Consider the following 18,787-nt stretch of genomic DNA (forward strand, 5'->3'; position numbering starts at 1 on the left):
GTATTATTTTCAGTGAACGTGCATGAAAAAGTTGGCTCGTTAACAAGTAGGACTGCGAAGCTCCATGCAAAGTTTACACGAACAAAGAATTTGTGAAAAGAATCCTACCGATGAAAGGTATTCTGGCTTCATCTTGGTACTTTTTATTATCGAGAGTCAAATCAATTATTTCGTCGAACCCCAAGCCCTTTCTCTAGTTATTCAAATTTTTCATAACATGGTGTTCAAAAAAATTGTCAGAAAAATTTACAATTCGGTGACAACCGATCTATTCGATGTTATTATCGATATGGATCGAATATTTGAAAAACCTACGAACGAAAATAAATTGCAATACGATTTATCCGCATGGTGTTGTGTCAATAAAAAAAGAATAAAAATAAACGGAAGGACTGTTCTTTGATCGTCCCAGAAAAATCGAGGCTAAATTGGACAAAACGAAAAGATCGCATCCCGCTGAAACTACCCCTACATGAAATTAAATCGACGGGGTATCAGAGTTCCCTCGAGTCTTTCGGCGACGAACAGACGAAGATGTCTGCGTAATTTCCATGCGTCGTTCCATCGTGGCTCTCACCTTGGAGATCGCACTGAAATATATTCCCGCAGTAACCCGTCGAACGGTCGTCTCTTTCCCGGTCCCGTGCGCTGCCCTCTTTTCCTCTCTTTCGCGGACGTAAGCGCTCGGGCCGAGTTCGCGACACGAAACACACCGACTCACGAACACACGCGTGATTTCCGGGAAGCGTGGACTCACTGAGTTAGCGGCACAAAAGTATGGGGGGATGCTTGAACGAGGGTGGCGATGTCGATGGGAAGGGGTTGAAAAAAGGAGAAGGAAGAGGGGAGGTACGGTGGAGTCAAGAGGAAAGTAGAGCGTGCAAGAAGGACACGCAGGTACGATATAGTGGATGGTATGAACATACGAGTCCTGTAGGAGGAACGAGCTGGATAGAAGAGAGCGAGAGGAAAGGGGGGCAGAGCTAGAAGCCAGAGGAGAGGCGAGAGTGGTCGTGTGTCGAGGGCTTACAATCCCCCTTCGCCGTCCGTCCTTCCCGTGGATGGGGGTTGGCACGGAGCGGAGGGTGGCGAAACTATGCGAAGAATGTGCAATTAGTGAACAGAGCACGAGGTGGAGGCGCGGGTTTTGAGGGGACGGGGACGGCGCACACGGGTCCCGGAAAGGGAGCACGGGGCGAGGGAGGAACGGGGGGAGGACGAAGGGGGAGGAGGGGGGGGGGTGGTTCTGGTATGGTGTGCCATGCCTAGCCCCGGTGTTGGCGGCGATGCGGAGACGAGGGTGGTAGTGGTAACGTCAATGGTAGTGGCGGCGGTAGTGGTGGTACCATAGCACCGAAGAAAATGGAAAGAAAGGAAGATGGATGGAATGGCGGCCAGGGATGATAAGAAGAAGAGAGGACTGGTTCGGTAGGGGTTTGCCAGGCTTTTGCGAGCGGGTTTCTGCAGGTCGCTGGGGTGGGGGGTCACCGTGTCAAGATGCGAGAGGATCCTCCTTCTGGCGCAAGGACACTTATCGACTTCTATCTTCTCTCCCCTCGACTTTTGCTCCCGAGTATACACGCCCTGTCAAGAGGGACAAGGACGGGTGTACAGCTTTTGGTGTATCAAAGCTTTTGAAGCTTTGTGTTAGCGCCATGGTATTTCCCGGCGAATGGTCTTACCGGATCAGCCGGTTGACGATTCACTCGATGTCCGAATGCTTTGTTTCCTCGTCTTTCGCTCGTCACCGTTCAAATTCTCGCCTCGATACGGCGTCCTCGTCGTTCTTTTCATCTACCTTTTGGATCCTGAGACCTGGGATCGTCGCGAATCGCAACGTTGCTAGACCTATCTTCGATCCTAGCCATATCAGGCATTATGGAAACGCGCCTGGAATGTGTTTGCAGAGTTCAAGAAATCGTGCGTGCGTGGGTGTATTTAGTTCAGAGAGTTGCGTATAGGGACATATAGTTTATCGCCTTCCCCAAGATTTTAACGAAACTTTGCAGATTCATAAAATAGCCTAAACTGTGTTGATAGTTTAAGGGGGGAAATAAAGACAATTTTCAAGAATTTTTTGGACGTTACTATCGAAACTTTTTCTGATAAGTGTTTAATGTTTTCGAAAGTACATTTCTTGGACTACTTCTTGTAAAAATTTCGTACAAAAATATTCATTATTAATGGCGGACGTGTGATTTTTCACTGCAAATTGTGAAACAAGAAATTGTGCAATTTTGTTGAAGTATAAGACACTATCTTCAGTTGCATGTACTGATTTTTAAAAATAATTATTTATTATAAAATGATGGAACTTTCAAGGAAAAATCTAAAAAAACTATGACAATATCAATATTTCTTTTAACACCACGTCGTAACTAATTATTCACATTACATCTACTAATTCTTCTGTAACTCTGTCATTTTTGCGAATTTTACTTTATTTTAGGGGGTCATTCTTAAACCCTCCAAACATTGAAAAGAGGTAAAAAAACAAATTTCGATTTTCTCAATCCGTCACAGTGGTTTCCCCTCTTAAGGGTTGAAGCTCTTCTTCAAACTGTCTATGAAATATTTGTAAAATTATGAATAAGATTACTGTCGTTTAAAATATCGTGGAACAAATATTTTTAAATGTGGAAATCTGACGTGTCAGCCATAACTGTTTGCATCTCGAATAATTCTCACCCCTTAAACTTGACTAATCGCACCTGAATACAATAAGTCCACTTTGCGACTATTCTATTTTCCAGCGTGTAACCAAATATTATTTCTTAAAGTCTGCAAAAAGCCTCTCTGAACCGAGTGATGATTGTGAACTTGTTATTCAGAGTGAATAGTTCCAATTTAAGATTGTAAAAAAACTTTTCAAAGTGTCGATCGCTTTGTAGGAGGAAGAAGAAAGGCTTGACCTATCGATAAACATTAAAATTGTGCTGCTTAATCGCAGGCGTGCAGAATGGAGTCCGGTCGAGCAAATTAAGCGTAGACTTTGGGAATGTTCTTTAGGTAAAATCGAGGAAATCGGATTCAAACGTATTCGCTGATTGAAGCGTCTTCGGAGCATTTCAAGAGGCCGTAGCGTGAAAGGAGCTTTAAGCCCGCCTTTCGAGTATCCCTCGACTCGATCGAATTGCTCGACGATTACTAATTGACTAAACAAGCTTAAACGCACTTGGGTACTTAGAGGACCGGCATAGACCACTGTTTGCGAAGCATCGATTAACGACGGCACTTGGTGGTGAAGTCCAGAATACCCGGAGGACCACTGCAACGCTGGATCCTCATGTCAAAAGCGATCCCTTCCGTCAACGTCGACCAAGTACCAAGATCGTCGATCCGTGTGCCTTTAGCCGCACGTACACAACTATGCACTTGATGGTTCTCCTAGAGGACGGACTAATTGAAAGTGGATTGCCAAGAATGCTACGGAGTACCTACACCCGGTCTAATTAATTACTCTTAAAGTATACGCTCTATCCTACTTATTATTGAGCAAAACAGGCTACCATTTCGAGAACAGTGTTTAGCTCGTCTAATGGATTCGTTGAATTAGACTCATCTACTTGCAAATGACTTCGACTTCAAATTTTGTACCTGTTTCATCCTACCTCAACAGAATACTGGAGGAAAGCATTATTTTTTCGGGATTTTTTATTTCAGATAATTGACAACGAACGCATTTTAATCCCGAATAACACTGTTGCAAAGAAAAAACTGTTACTTAATTTCATACTTCCGTTTCCCAAACATGAAATACAAGTTAATATTAACGTGTACACGATCAAGAACGAAACCCTAAATATATAGTTGTACGTTTCATAAATCCTATTGTGAGTATGTATTTATTCACGCATCGTTATCGGTGGATCTATGCAGGGGTCTGCCAACAGACAGACAGTAAAATTTATCGCAGTTACGGTACGAACGTTGCAGGCGATTCTTCGGACCAGTGGTTTCCAAACTTTTCGAAAGGCACACAAGGGAATCAATTTGTAATATTTAATTTATTTTCCGCGTTAAAAATGTTCTTTCGCGCCCCGTTTAGGCAGCCTGGTTTGGAAGATACCGTCTTGGACGCTTCGGTACGAGGACTGTCTTTCGTGGGCGCGTTGGTAGCGAACAGATGGAGAACGAGGAGAGTCCCGTTTCCCGTTCTTCCGCTCGCATTTTTACCCGCCTCCCTTGTCCACCATCGTTCCTCGGCATCTGCAGTTAACTTGCAGTTAAGTTACCTTGCACGCGAGACCGTATCGTGTTCCGAGCGTCATCGTGTCGAAGGGAAACGGATTTTTGCGCGAAGGAACGGCCCACGACGCCTCTCGTGCGCCTTTCAATAGGAACGAGCACACACACGGATCGTCTTGTTTCAGAGAAACGAGTTTTCAGGGTACCGAGCATCGGCAGATAGCGGACGATCGATTTTACCGAAGATAAATCTGACCGTAAGTTTAATCGCGTCGAACGGGAAATACAACTGTGTTATCTATCGAATGCATATTAAAAGACGCCATTTGCATCAAACGAACTGCCGTCTAATCTCTGTCGTGTCACGCTGATACAACTTTGTCGATAAATTTTCTAATTACCACAATTTCTGCAACTGTTTCTAGCAATAACGGAAATAAATTTCGAGAGATTTACATTGTACGCTACGGTCAGCGTCAAGGGGGACATTACTAAACGTTAAATGCGCTAATTTATTACTCGTCGAAGATACAAAGAGAGACACGAAAAATAAAATAAAAAACAGCGTCAGATTTTTCCATCTTTGACTATCCTAATATTTACCACTGTGTTCTACTCTCCAAAAAAGAATTTATCATTATTTTTACGGTTTTTACTCGTTCTTCGGCCTTTTCGAGTATTATTTTTCTTTCATCCGCGATATTTTGTTCATTTTTCCAGTACTTGTGTACTGGAAACGCGATCAGCTAGTTGTTTCGAGCAACCTACACGGCTCCGCTCGCAATAAACCGTAGTTTGCACTGTGTTGTTGGTGGATTTCTGTGAACTCTCTGCGTACAAAAGGGAGGCCAGAGAGTAACAGAGAAAGCGGTCTTCGTGCTCGTTACTTCGAGTTCGAGATCATAATGGCCCTTCTTGTTAAATTGAGCATCAGCCAAGTGATTTACGTTGATTGCTCGTCGCGACGCGTATCCAGTCCTCTCTCTCTCTATCTCTGTCTCTCTCTCTCTGCTCCATGCATGCTTCCCGTCTCCTGTTTTCTCCCCAGCAATACTCTCTCAGTGTGCCTGTACGTGCATGTAACTTTCCCCGTCGCCGGCGTGCCACGGTCCGCGTATTGATCGTGGATCTTTTCGATCGCACCTACGTCCGTGAGCGTAGCAGTCTCCGTTTCGATCCGAGCTCGAATCTCAAGGGAAATTCTCCCTTTTTGCGCCTCCATTTTCTTAACTTACGTCGCGCGATTCGAGCCTGAATTTCCTTCGTCCGATGGAGCACTTTGTATCGTGTCTTTTAGCCCTGTTCAGCCTCGATCGCGAGTTTATCTTTCGCTCGACACCGTTATAGAAACGTACGATATAATTAATCATGGAATACTCTTATTCTATTACGAAGAGCATAGCGGGTTTTTTTTAAAAAAAAAAAGATAATACACATATAAATTAAGCAATGTTTTTATGTATTATTGCAATGCCAATAGTAAAACTAGGCCGCTATTTTCGTTCACACCAGAATTCATCTACGACTATACACTTACCAGAACGATATATTCAAAATGTTTCACGATAAATGTTGTACGAAACGTTGCAAAGAGATGTCGAAAACTGCCAATAAAATACATCAGACGATATTGATGCACATGAACAGTTTTACAGTTGTAGCCGATACGAAAGCACTGTAAGTTGGAAAGTGTGAAATGTTGACTGTACGACTGTGCAATGGATTTGTTTTTGTCAAATAAACAAACGGGTAGATGACCTCTCCTAATTGTGTTCTTGACTCACCTTGAATACTTGTTTACGTGCCTTTATTAAAGATTAAGAATGGAAACGATCCCCCTGCACGTTTAATACCTTTGTTGATCCACTGATTATTTTATATCGCGTTAATCGTTCGATGAGGAGGATTCGAATGAAGCGAGTCTCGTTGCAAGTAAGAAAAGGCAAATGAACCGAGAATAGATTCTTCGTAACGGTCTTTTCCACGCTGATCTAAGTAGACACAAGCAACCCCCTCCGAAGAATGTTCGGTCTTCAAAAACAGAGAAAGAACGCGACCAGTACCGGCGCATGGTTCATAGCGGGCCATTTAACGGTCTTTGCGAAATTGAGTCATCACGCGGTTCGCCTGGAATCTCGAATATTTTCCTCCCGATGCTTCAGAGTTCTCCGTACCCCAGCCCTTTACCTCCACACCTCTCTTCCTCGTTCTATCTCTCACTGTGTCTGCTTTCCCTCCGTCTATTTCACCGCCGTGCAGCGAACCATTCGCTTACAACCACCCACGCTTGTCCGAAAAGTCTCGAGGATCTTCGGATTCGTCGCGACGAATCGTCAACGTGACCAAAGACTCCGACTAACCCAGATACTAACATTAGGACGACGCCTCCGACATCTGGGACACTTAAGAACCTTGCTGAACCTTGGAAATTAAACTTTATCAGCTTCAAGTTTCGTACAAAAAAAATAATATTCAGGGTGTTCGGCCAACCCTGGGGAAAATTTTAATGAGGAATTCTGGAGGCCAAAATAAGACGAAAATCAAGAATACCAATTTGTTAATGGAGGCTTCGTTAAAAAGTTATTAACATTTAAAGTTCCAACGGTACTGAATTTTTTTCTCGAAAATGCGCAGGATTACGGGGGTATGTGTAATGACCAAAAATGATTGTAATTAACCCCAGTAACTAAAAATAATTTTTTTAAAACGATTTGAAATTGTTCTTTTTCGTTGATAAATTTAGGCACCTTCTCGAATTTTTTTCTTGAAATTGCGCAGGATTACGGGGGTATGTGTAATGACCGAAAATGATTGTAATTGAGCCCCGCTGCCGAAAATAATTTTTCCAGAACGATTTGAAATTTTTCTTTTCGTTGAAAAATTTAGGCACATTCTCGAATTTTTTTCTTGAAAATGCGCAAGATTACGGAGATATGTGTAATGACCAAAAATTATTGTAATTGACCCCCGCAACCGAAAATAATTTTTTTAGAACGATTTGAAATTTTTTAATTTCGTCGAAAATTTCTATACTTTCTGAATTTTTTTCTCGAATGTGCGTAGGATTTCGAGGATATGCCTATTCACCAAGAATTACTGTAATTGACCCCCGCAACCGAAAATCATTTTTTTAGAACGATTTGAAATTTGTTAATTTAATTTTTTAATAACTTATTAACTTACTAACGAAGCCTCAGTCAAGAAATTGATATTCTTGATTTTCGTCTTATTTTGGTCTCTAGAATCTCCCATTACAATTTTTCCCCATGAAAGAATGCTGCAATTGAATTGGATCAATTGATCGATCTCGATTACATAAAAGTAAATAATTAAGGAAAGTTTGGAAGTCCTTTCGTTAAGCAAACTGTCGAAAATCTTGGAGGTCTGTTTCTCTTGCATTTTCGAAGAAATAGTAAGTAAATTTCTTCGAGTCAAATATATATTTTTAATTTTTAAAAATTAAATTTTCGTGTCGAAATAAGATTTACGAGTTTCGACAAATTTTTACGACCGAGTTGCGTCGATACCGGAGGCGAGATCAGAGACAATCCGACGGGAAATGACAAGCGATATGTTAATCGCGACTATAATCTATGAGGCAGGAATAAAACAAGAGAAAAGGGGGAACAGGAACGGAGGGGAGGTCCGTGTTCGACGACGAATTGATTTCCAGCCGATTGAATCGAGTAAATGGTTTTCTATGTGGCATCTTATCGTTGCTTAGATTTCACAGCCGTTAAGACTTTACGGCCGCACCCGTAAAACCGACGCCAGACGACATCAAACGTGTCGTAATTGAAATAACGTTCACCGTACGATAACTAGAATCCCACCATATCGATATACGGTTTGGTCAAAAAGGCATTCGTGCCCGTTAAATTGAATTTTCCCATTCGAATGACGAGGGAACAATGGAAAGAACAACGCCCGGATTTTAACAATACTTAGCAGACGATTATAAAACCAGGAAACAATTTTAATAACATTCAAATTTAAATTTATGAACATTTTTAAATACTCCCAAATTAAATGTAGCTACTCTTCGCTAAAGTTTGTCGCTTGATAACGTAATAACAAATAATGTGCAACCAGGTACAGTCACAAAGCAGAAAGAAACAAAAGATGAAACATTTCTCGTTTGTTTTCATTTTGCGCCGTCGCGTCGTTGTAAAAATTGTCGAATCGTCAACAATTGTTCGTCATCGATTAAATCTCGCGCGAGAATGCGTAGAATTGTTCGATCGCGAGATTATGGACAGTAGCTATGGCGCGGGAGGGGCGATGAATTTTTCCAGGATTTCGCACGGCCCGATGGGCTGCAATAACGTCATTGTATATTCTGAGAACGGTGAAAAGCGCCGCTCAATTCGGACGGTCGTCGATTTCCGTCATTAAAAAAAAAAAAAAAAAACGAGAGAAGAGAGACAAATAATGTTCGTTCGGTTCGCGTTGTTAAATCAAAAATCGGCCAAGCGTGCAAATAGAGCGGCACTCATTGTCGGGCGAAGAGCCTCGCACGCGTTTTTCATCGGCTCTCGAAAACTGAATGCACCATGCGCTCGAATTAATTCGAGTTCACATGCGTCCACACTTTTCACCCCCTCCGCCATTCCCCGTCCACCCCCCCCCGTGAAATTCAGCTCGGTCCTCGTGCCGCTTGTATTTCATATCGACGCAACCGCGACGAGCAGAAGCATCTTCGTTCCCATCGTCTCTCTTTTCACCGGTTGCACCCTCCCCTGTATTTATCATTTTTTTGTTGTTTCTTTCCGTATTTTTTTTTTCTCCCCCTTTACGCCGTTTTTCGTTTTCTTCGTTGCAGCCTCGCTTTGACTGATTTCAATTTATCGCGCTCGTTACCGTCCCATCCGAGCTACCTATGGCCACGGTGTAATTTTTCGACCCCTTCGGTCGGTTCAATTCACGCACCCGTGTATCTCGTACCAATGTTGCACAAAGCTATTAACCCGAGTGAGGTTCGTGCACCTTTCACGCTGAACAGAATTCACCGGAGAAAAGGCTTTGTTGTCTTTAATTGCCGCGTTCCATGGAAAGACGCGCGCCATTCACATTCGGAAGGTAGAGACTATTGAAGAAAGCTACTATTAGCTCGCGGATGGATGGAACTCCTCCAAAGAAACGAGACAGATTCAATCATGGGAGTCACGTTTTTTTAAATATGCAACCCTGTTCATCCACGGAAAATACAGAAATAATTGATAAATAAAATTCTGTTTTGCTTCTTCTATCTTTTAGCATTCTCATTCATATACAGGGTGTTCGGCCACCCCTGGGAAAAAATTTTAATAGGGGATTTTAGAGGCCAAAATAAGACGAAAATCAAGAATATCAATTTCTTGATTGAGACTTCGTTAAAAAGTTATTAAAAAATTTCAAATCATTCTGAAAAAAATTATATTTAGTTGCAGGGGTCAATCAAAATCATTTTTGGTCATTACACATACCCCTGAAATCCTACCCACTTTCGAGAAAAAAATTCCTTACGGAATATACAAATGTCTGACCATGAATGATGATTCCCCTGAAATTCGGCGAAATTGGAAAGTTTCAAATCGTTCTAAAAGAATTATTTTCGGTTGCAGGGCTCAATTGCAATCATTTTTGGTGAATACACATATCCCTGAAATCCTACCCACTTTCAAGAAAAAAATTCGAGTAGGTACTGAAATTGTTAGACGAAATGAAAAAATTTTAAATCATACTAACAAAATTATATTTAGTTGCAGGAGTCAATTACAAGCAATATTGGTGAATAGATATAACCCTGAAATCCTACCCACTTTCGAGAAAAAAATTCGAGTAGATACTGAAATTGTTAGACGAAATTAAAAAATTTTAAATCATACTAACAAAATTATATTTAGTTGCAGGGGTCAATTACAATAATTTTTGGTGAATAGATATACCCCGAAATTCTACGCGCTTTCGAGAAAAAAAATTCTTTACCGAATATCTAATGTGAGGCCAGAAATGCTACCCTGAAATTTCATGCGAATCTTTAAAATGTCATAACTCCTGAACGGATTGGAGGTTTTTAATTTTTAAAAATGCAAACAACGCGTATTTTAGTGGAGAATATGTAGAAATTCCAAAAATATTCGAAAACTTGTTCCTTAACACCGTAAATTGAGAAAAATCCCATGAAACTGGTCCAATTTTCAAACGGCCATAACTCCTACAAAAGTAAAGGTACCTCATTGAAATTTGTTTCTAAAGCAGAGCCCATGGGTACCTATAAAAAAGTATTAGACATCTTTTCTGTAGAGCGCCAAACAAATTTGTGAAAAATGAAAAACAAATTTTTAAGAAAAATGGACAAGGGTAGTGCCTAAAGTTTTCGGCGAAAAATAAAAATTTCAAATCGATCTGGAAAAATTATTTTCGGTTGCGGGGGTCAATTGCAATAATTTTTGGTGGATACACATACCCTCGAAATCCTACCCACTTTCGAGAAAAAAATTCAAGAATGTGTGAAATTTTCTGACAAAATTAAAAAATTTCAAATCGTTCTAAAAAAATTATTTTCGGTTGCAGGGGTCAATTACAAGCAATTTTTGTGAATAGACCTACCCCCAAAATCCTACTCACTTTCTAAAAAAAAATTCATTTCGGGCGGAACTTTAAACGTTAATAATTTTTTAACAAAGCCTCCATCAAAAAATTACTATTCTTGATTTTCGTCCTATTTTGGCATCCACAATTTCCCATTAAAATTTTTCTCAGGGTTGACCAAACATCCTATATTCAGTGTCTAAATTTTAAGTTCGAAGGATTCTGATTTTAACGTTTTACAAAACAGTAAACTATTAACTGTATACTTTGTATATTACTATCTTCGTTGTTTGGATTGTCAAAGAGTGCATTAAAACTTGATAATTGCGATATGGAATCCCACCGCGATGAACGGGATCCATCTTTACTGAACGAAGATCAAGAATACACCAGCGCTTAATCTAAAATGATTTATCAGTTCCTTCTCAGAAATGCTCGAGACCTATTCACAACGATGTCGAGAGTTTATTTGCGCCCGATCGGTCTGCTTCTGGTCAAGTAGTCAAAGTTTTATAGGATTCCAACGATATTGGAATTCTCATGCAAGCTCTTGAATATTGTCCCCGGTGGGAGATTCTCCGCCACGGCTAGATCACTTGTTTGCTTTCGTTTACGTTTAGAGGCGTGCAATTTATTAGGACACTTTGGCGGAAGAATAAGAAACACGGAGTGCTACGAAAATGAAGTCTGAGCAGACTTTAAAGCGCGCCAGACACGAGCGTTCGGTTCTGCGAACGCTCACCAACATTTCTGAACGATCTTTGACCTCTACGTTTACACACAGATTGATTTCACTAACAAACCGAAGTGTAATCGACCGATTTTATAGAATCTTTTGTATAAAGAAGCTTTTGCAAATAAAAGAAGTTCAGAAACAGACTTTGCAAACTAATCTTACAGAATGACACTAACAGTCTTTGATCGAGTATAACTATTGGGACATCCTTATGTTAGAATTAATATCTGAATATCTCCACTTCCTCTATAAAATATTCTTTAAACTCTCTGTTGTGGTTTATGATCGTTTTCGAATAGTTCGATTCATTTCGCGAAATTGTGGGATGGATCCGTAAAAGTTTTGGACAGTGATGAAAGGGGAATCGTTGCCTATAAACTTAATGTTGTTGTTTTTTGTTGCAGGCCGCAACGAGCTGATTGCCCGCTACATCAAACTGAGAACAGGCAAGACGAGAACGCGAAAGCAGGTCTCTTCGCACATACAAGTCCTTGCTAGGAGAAGACTACGTGAAGTCCAGGCGAAACTCAAAGTGGTGAATATCCAAAGATCTTTCGCTCGCTTTCCGTAGTTGAACATTCGCATTTTCCTTTGTTTGCGTATGAATTTTTAAGTCTGAGTATAATTTTGTAACAACGTCTGAACGGCTGACACCTTGCTTTAGAGGTTTAAGCAATTATAGTTTAAACAGAGGAACATTTGATTGGCATTGACAACGATTTCTGGGTCGATCGGAGCGCTTGAGTCGTTTGACGAATTATATTTTACGTTTTTAATCGTTTATTTTGATACGAGAAAGGCCAAGAAGGAGCATACATATACAAAACCAAATGTCGGGGAAAAAAGATAAAGAAACAGGGGGGGGGGGGTAATGTGGGCAAAGTAAAGATTACTTTTCAAAATAAACAAAAGTAACGGAAGTGCAATATTTTTGTTTGCATATTCTAAATAAGTTTTAGTGCGTTGAAAGATTATATGCAGCTATTCGGACACTTCTATCTACAAACACAGTTTTTATCAGAAGAAATATAGTAGAATCTAAGGGGTAATATGGGCATTTGTGCGAGGAATATGGGATGTATGGATTTAAGTGTATTGTATCGAAAACATGAAATAAATCGAACTGTCGTTATTCATATACTATTTATCTATTAATATATATATCTGCTTTTTGTAGATTACTATCACGTTTAAGGCATATATGTATGGTTCATCATATTAAACACATTCATCATGGTACCTTATTCTGTATTCCACGCATTTAACCCAGTTTACACGCATACCTGCTGCAAAAGTATTGCAGTACATTCGCCATAGAAGAGTACGACCACACTATGTGTAAGAAACAAAGCAAAATATGCTTGCATTACTATTCTCTCGAAAGACATTGTTTTGAAGAAACAGTTATAACAAACACATAAATATTATCCATCTCAATATTTAATGCATTTAAACAACTATATTCCCTGCAGTGCCCATATTAAACTAAATTACCATATGTTAATATCAAAGACGAATAAAACTATCAGCTATCAATTATAAAAAGAAAATCCACCATAAAATTGCATAACTCATAAGGCCTCAAACTTCATGCCAGTCAACGTTACCAAAATTACAAAAAGTTACATGAAATGTATTTTTACCAAAGAAGAAAAAGACACGATAAAGATGTTGATAGATCAAATACCTTAAAATTGAGTTTACCAAGAGACACGATTTATTTGTTCATTTTTACGTGTTCATTGTATTTTTTATGCATTGTTCTTCTTTTTATTTAATTCCGTTCCCCGTGAATTCGGATTGCGCAGAAATTAATCGTCAATAGAGAATTCGTTCGATCAGGAGCGACGCAGGGTAGTTTGTAACGGAATAAATCACGCGTAAAAATGAACCCGGCCCGTTTAATCAACAGCTGAATTATTAAAGCGATTTGGGAACAATTGCGCGACTGTTAATAAATCACAGCACTGTGCGTTCGCTGCTTCCATTCGCCGATACGAGCCCGAAATGGAGGAAGATAGGAAACGAGGGTGCATTTTATTTGCGCCAGGCACCGGACTAGCCTGACTCGGAAAATAAAAACAAACAATGCGAGCGTGTGCATTAAATGATTTAAGTATATTTTCCGTAGACTGTGTTGACGCGTTACGCAAGTTTATTCACGATTTTTACCAGAAGCTTCGAAACTACAAAGTAAATCATCGATCTCATGCGCGAAGAAAAGAATAACTTACTGTTAGTGTTAAAATAGAAAGCAAAAACAGGCGAGTTTAAAGACACCTTAATCGATATATTCTCCACCCAGAAAATGGAAAATTGGACAATATTCCTATCAATTTTGTTGAGTTTCAGTCGCTTTAAAGTTAGTCGATTAAATGCATTTCCGGCCTCCTCAATTTTTAAGGGTAGTTTCACCTCTCAAACACGAATGTGTTTCACTAAGAATTTTCAAACTCGATTCTTTCGACAACGAACAAAGAAACAAAGTAACTTTGCTCCACATTTTCGATTCGATTTTCGCTTACTTGCAAAACACGAGTCCCTGGTGAACGCTACGCACCCTCGTTGCGACTCCAATCGAGTTTCATCGATAAGCAACCGGTTAGATCGCGATGGACGCCGAAGGAAACATAATAACACGCACCCCTCGTTATTTCACGGAAAGAACCGCGCCTTTAGGTGAATCGGCGACTGCAGTTTCAGCGACTGCATCTGGTACTGCAGTGGCCGCATACCGTGAGCATTATTCAGAGAACCAGCCGGCCTACGGACAGTCCGGTGTGACGTAATTTTCTGGCCTCCGGGTTTCCACGTGGAGAGAGGACCGCACGGGGGCCTGCTTACCCCGGCAAATCCGCGATTTATTCCGCGGTAAAAGAATTTTTAGGCACGCTGTTTACGTTTCCTGTGGTCGCGCCTTATTTAATTTCTGCACGGCTCCTACCCATTAAAGACCATTCGCGGCGAACCGTACCGTGGCCGTAATTTTTCACAGGCGCCGTATCAAAACTTTAGCGCGGCGCCCTGCGATAAAAAACAACCCCCGCGACTCGCTTGGAACGCCCCTGACTCCTAATTCTGCTGGAAATCGATTCGAAAAATGCATTCGACTTGGTATTAAAAACATGCTTATTGTTTTACAAGATGGCTCCTTTCTTCGACTCTTAAATAATATTTTAATTCAAATGGACAACAAATATATTAGATTCGCGGCACTTTGCGAAAAAACAACCCCTACGACTCGCTTAGAACGTCCTTGACTCTTAATTCTGCTGACAATCGATTCGAGAAATGTATTCGACTTGGTATTAACACTAGATTTACGGGCATTGATCGCATATATATTTATTGATACTTTTCATGTTGACAATTACCTTAAAATACGATTTTTCTTTTAATTAGAATATGTATTCATGCCATTGCATCAATCAAATTCAACTTAAGTTGTTAAAAAATAATATTTATGCGTTCTGGAATTTTAAACGTCGAATCTGACATCCGTCAAATTGATGGCTTCCGCAAATCTAGTGTTAAACACATGCTTATTGTTTTACGTACAAGATGGATCCTTTCTTCGACTCTTGAATAATTGTTTAATTCAAATGAACAGCAAATAAATTATATTCGCGGCGTCCTCCGAAAAACAACCCCTACGACTAGCTTGGAACGTCCTCCATTCCTAATTCTGATGGAAATCGATTCGAAAAATGCATTCGACTTGGTATTAAAAACATGCTTATTGTTTTACATACAAGATGAATCCTTTCTTCGACTCTTAAATAACTTTTAAATTCAAATTGGACAACAAATATATCATATTCGCGGCGCCCTCCGAAAAACAACCCCTACGACTCGCTTGGAACGTCCTCCACTCCTAATTCTGATGGAAATCGATTCGAAAAATGCATTCGACTTGGTATTAACACCAGAACTACCGACAATTATAGTGTGTTTATTTATATCAAGTAAATTGAAACGATAGGTGCGTGAAGAAATGTATAATGCAATGAAAATTACGATAAATTTCCAAAAATTTAGTCGAATAAATTTTTTACAGGTTTTATTAGAAATTACGAATGGGTCATTTTGATTGCTTTGGTAGTTCTAGTCTTAAAAACATGCTTATTGTTTTATATACAAAATGGATCCTTTCTTCGACTCTTAAATAATTTTTTAATTCAAATGGACAACAAATATATCATACTCGCGATTCAGAGTTTAGATTTCTTTTTTTCTCATTAAAAGATCGAGCGAAGTTTGACTCTAATGAAAAATCAAATGAGCTCAGCAACGAGACGTATACCAATTTGTATAAAATTCGTGTATTTGAAAATGAACTATCTTTAGGGAAGCAACCGTTTAGCCGGATCGTCCAACTCTGCTTTGACAAAAACGTACCAGCGACCAGGTTTCTTTCGATCGCTGGCGCAAGAACGAAGACACGGGATAGTATCTTTCGAGTAATTACGAGCGACGTTTGCGCGTGTTTTTCGTCCCGCGTAACGAGGGGGTTAATCGAAACGCCGTAACATTTTTCTCGAGGTCGCATTCTTCGGAGATCGGCCCTCGCGCAATCTATTTCGAAAATAATTCCGGCGAGCGTTACGGTGTAATTGATTGTTGCGGTGTAAACGTATACCCCGATAACTGACGATACCCAAAAACGGCCGAGCGGCGTTTCAGAATGTCGATAAACATGTCCAGCCCGTTACCCGCCCAATCCTGCATTCCTCGCGTGTATTTGCGCGATGAGGGGCCGTGGACAGGGACAGCGATACCAAGCAAGATAGAGAAAACGAGAGACGCAGAAATTAAAAAAAAAAAAAGAAAAAATACGCGGGGTGGAAAAAAAAGGGAAAGCATGCGGTGCTACCTCCCTCTCAATTAACCGAATTGATTTTCTACTGCAGATTTACCGCGCCCGCTGCTGCACGGCGAACAACGGGGGGTCCCGCGGAATTGAATAGATTTTTTCGCGTGCACCGTCGATTTCGCGGATAATCGTGTTTTTTTTTTTTTTTGTTTTGTTTTGCTTTTTTAAATTCTAGAATTCCCCTTGTCCGCGTTCCTTTTAACAAATCACACCGCGTAAAAATGAAATCCGACGCTTCCCGTTCGCTCGTATTCGCAACGCTTCGCGCGAGGGTACCAATTTGACTTCGAAATACAATTTTGTTCGTACTATTTTTACATTATTGAAATCATAATGTGCCAAACGAGGAAAAATGTTTTGATAAAAGTACTTCTGTTAATAAAATTATTCTAAAAACTAAGTAAATTATCCAGTCATGGTGATTTTTCTTTTGCAATCGTGATTTGACCGCGTCTACATTTGGCTTCCATTTCGACGAAAGATTTCGCATTACACGGCACACTTGTGTGCAAACACTTCTCGGAACTTGCCCGTTAGTCGCAATAAAGTGATTAGTGGTCTAGCATGCGGCAATACAGATTCGAAATACGACACCCACGGTATCGTCTTTATTCGATAACGTATCACTTACGAGCATAAGACTATAACGAAGACACGTTAGTCATTCGCTAATTATACTACGAGAACGATTCAATAATTATCCTCAACGTTGCTATCAATTTTATTTGAACACCGATCGATAGGATTGCCGTCAACGTTATTTCTCAACAAAAGTTCCACTAGCTTTTAGAGCTAGAACAAACTATCACGCAAACTAATTTTATCCGCGAAGATCAGCGAAGGAAAATGCAAACACAAGGACGTAATTGTTGTTCCACGATCAAAAGTGATATTTTCTTTTACGGGATGGAAGGCGGGAAGAACGGTCGATAGGAAAAAAGTTGAAAAGTTTTTCGATGCACAGAACCACCAGAACCCTTTACAGCTGGCATTGTTACGCAGCACGCTTCATTCCGAACGGTGGAGCTTGTAATGGCTCTTCTATTACGGATTTATGAACGAAATTGAAAAGCCCTGTACCGCGGACGGGGGCGCGAGGGGGCGGGGAACACGCCAATTTCCCGGATATCACGTGAACGAACCTCTCGTCCGCCTCGTCAGCGATTTTTGGCCTGGAGCCGCTGATTAAAACGACGGCTTTCCGATAAAAGCGCAAAATTCCCACGAATTTCGCGACCGAAAACCAGGCTTGTTTCTGCAATCAACTGCATTGCCGTTTCTCGATAGCGATCGATGACATCAAACCACGGTCATGCTAAAACAGCGATAGGGTGGGGAGGGTAGGGGGAGGATTCTGTATCGGCAAATGAAGAAATTATACAACCACGAGAAATCGCTTATCGATTTAATTTTATCTACACGGTGCAATCCGAATGGCAATGGAAAATTAAATAGTTGATCGTTTTAGACATTTTCATCTCGTCTCTATCTCAATATTTTAGTCCCTCGACAGTTTATTATTATCTACCTTCGTCTTTTCGTAGCCATTTCCATACGTTGTTTCTTACATTAAAGTAATAGTATTCGTTGAATAATTTGTACGAACGCTACTTCGAGGATCGAAGAGAATTTTTGTTTGACACGAAATGCCTAATCAAATAATTTCTGACATGTACAGTGCGTTACAAATTGTAGTCTGCAGTAACCAAAAAATTTTGTTATGATTTATATTTGAGTATAATATTATTATTTAATATCGTTCGTATCGAACTGTTCAACGCTATACTCTTCGAGGTGGCTCGTTCAGTGATAGACCAGTTCAAACAATTCCAAACTAGTTTGCAAAGGTATCCCGTAGATAACGAAGCCGGTATACACTGATTCCGCGTCTAATATTCACATTGATACGCCAACATAGATAAATAGAATTAAACACGTGTCTGTGATAATAGCGACACCGTTTCGATATTTATAATACATTGGAGTTTAAAAGTTTCAAACCGACGGGCAGTTTAGAGATTTTCATTGCGTTTGAAACTAGCGATCGTCGCCAGCGATAGGCGTCAAATGTTTGAAATGAGTTTTGCGTAGTACGGTGTACACTGATTACGAACCATACGGATTGTCGCCAGCTTAGAAACAAATGATCAACTTCGAGCTACTCTGCATGCTACTCGCGTTCGATTTCGTGCGTGAAGGCGTTAGACGACTGCATCATTATGTCGCCGTTTGTATGACGGACCATCTCTAATCGTTCGAAACATCTAATCTACATATAAGCGACCAGTCGCGTGAATCGCTACCAAAGAATAACGCTTTGTCAATTTAATATATTTTACATATATTCTACTGAACACTCCATTGTATTTTGTATACATATGTTACGTGTTACTATTATTTTATAAATAATAGTGTAG

General features: G+C 40.2%; 1 protein-coding gene across 5 annotated transcripts in view; it reads left to right on the forward strand.

Moving 5' to 3' along the window:
* The window catches only part of LOC122402394 (protein scalloped), a 208,216-nt gene that overhangs the window by 176,873 nt on the left and 12,556 nt on the right, over window positions 1–18,787 (forward strand). For all 5 annotated transcript variants that reach the window (XM_043405137.1, XM_043405141.1, XM_043405139.1 and 2 more), the window contains one exon: window positions 11,902–12,032. In XM_043405137.1, the coding sequence (XP_043261072.1) occupies window positions 11,902–12,032 (131 nt within the window). The remainder of the gene's footprint in view (window positions 1–11,901; window positions 12,033–18,787) is intronic.

The sequence above is a fragment of the Colletes gigas genome, unplaced genomic scaffold (genome assembly GCF_013123115.1).
Source record: "Colletes gigas isolate AHSC1104 unplaced genomic scaffold, ASM1312311v1 Colletes_gigas_Sc00035, whole genome shotgun sequence".
NCBI classification, from domain to species: domain Eukaryota; kingdom Metazoa; phylum Arthropoda; class Insecta; order Hymenoptera; family Colletidae; genus Colletes; species Colletes gigas.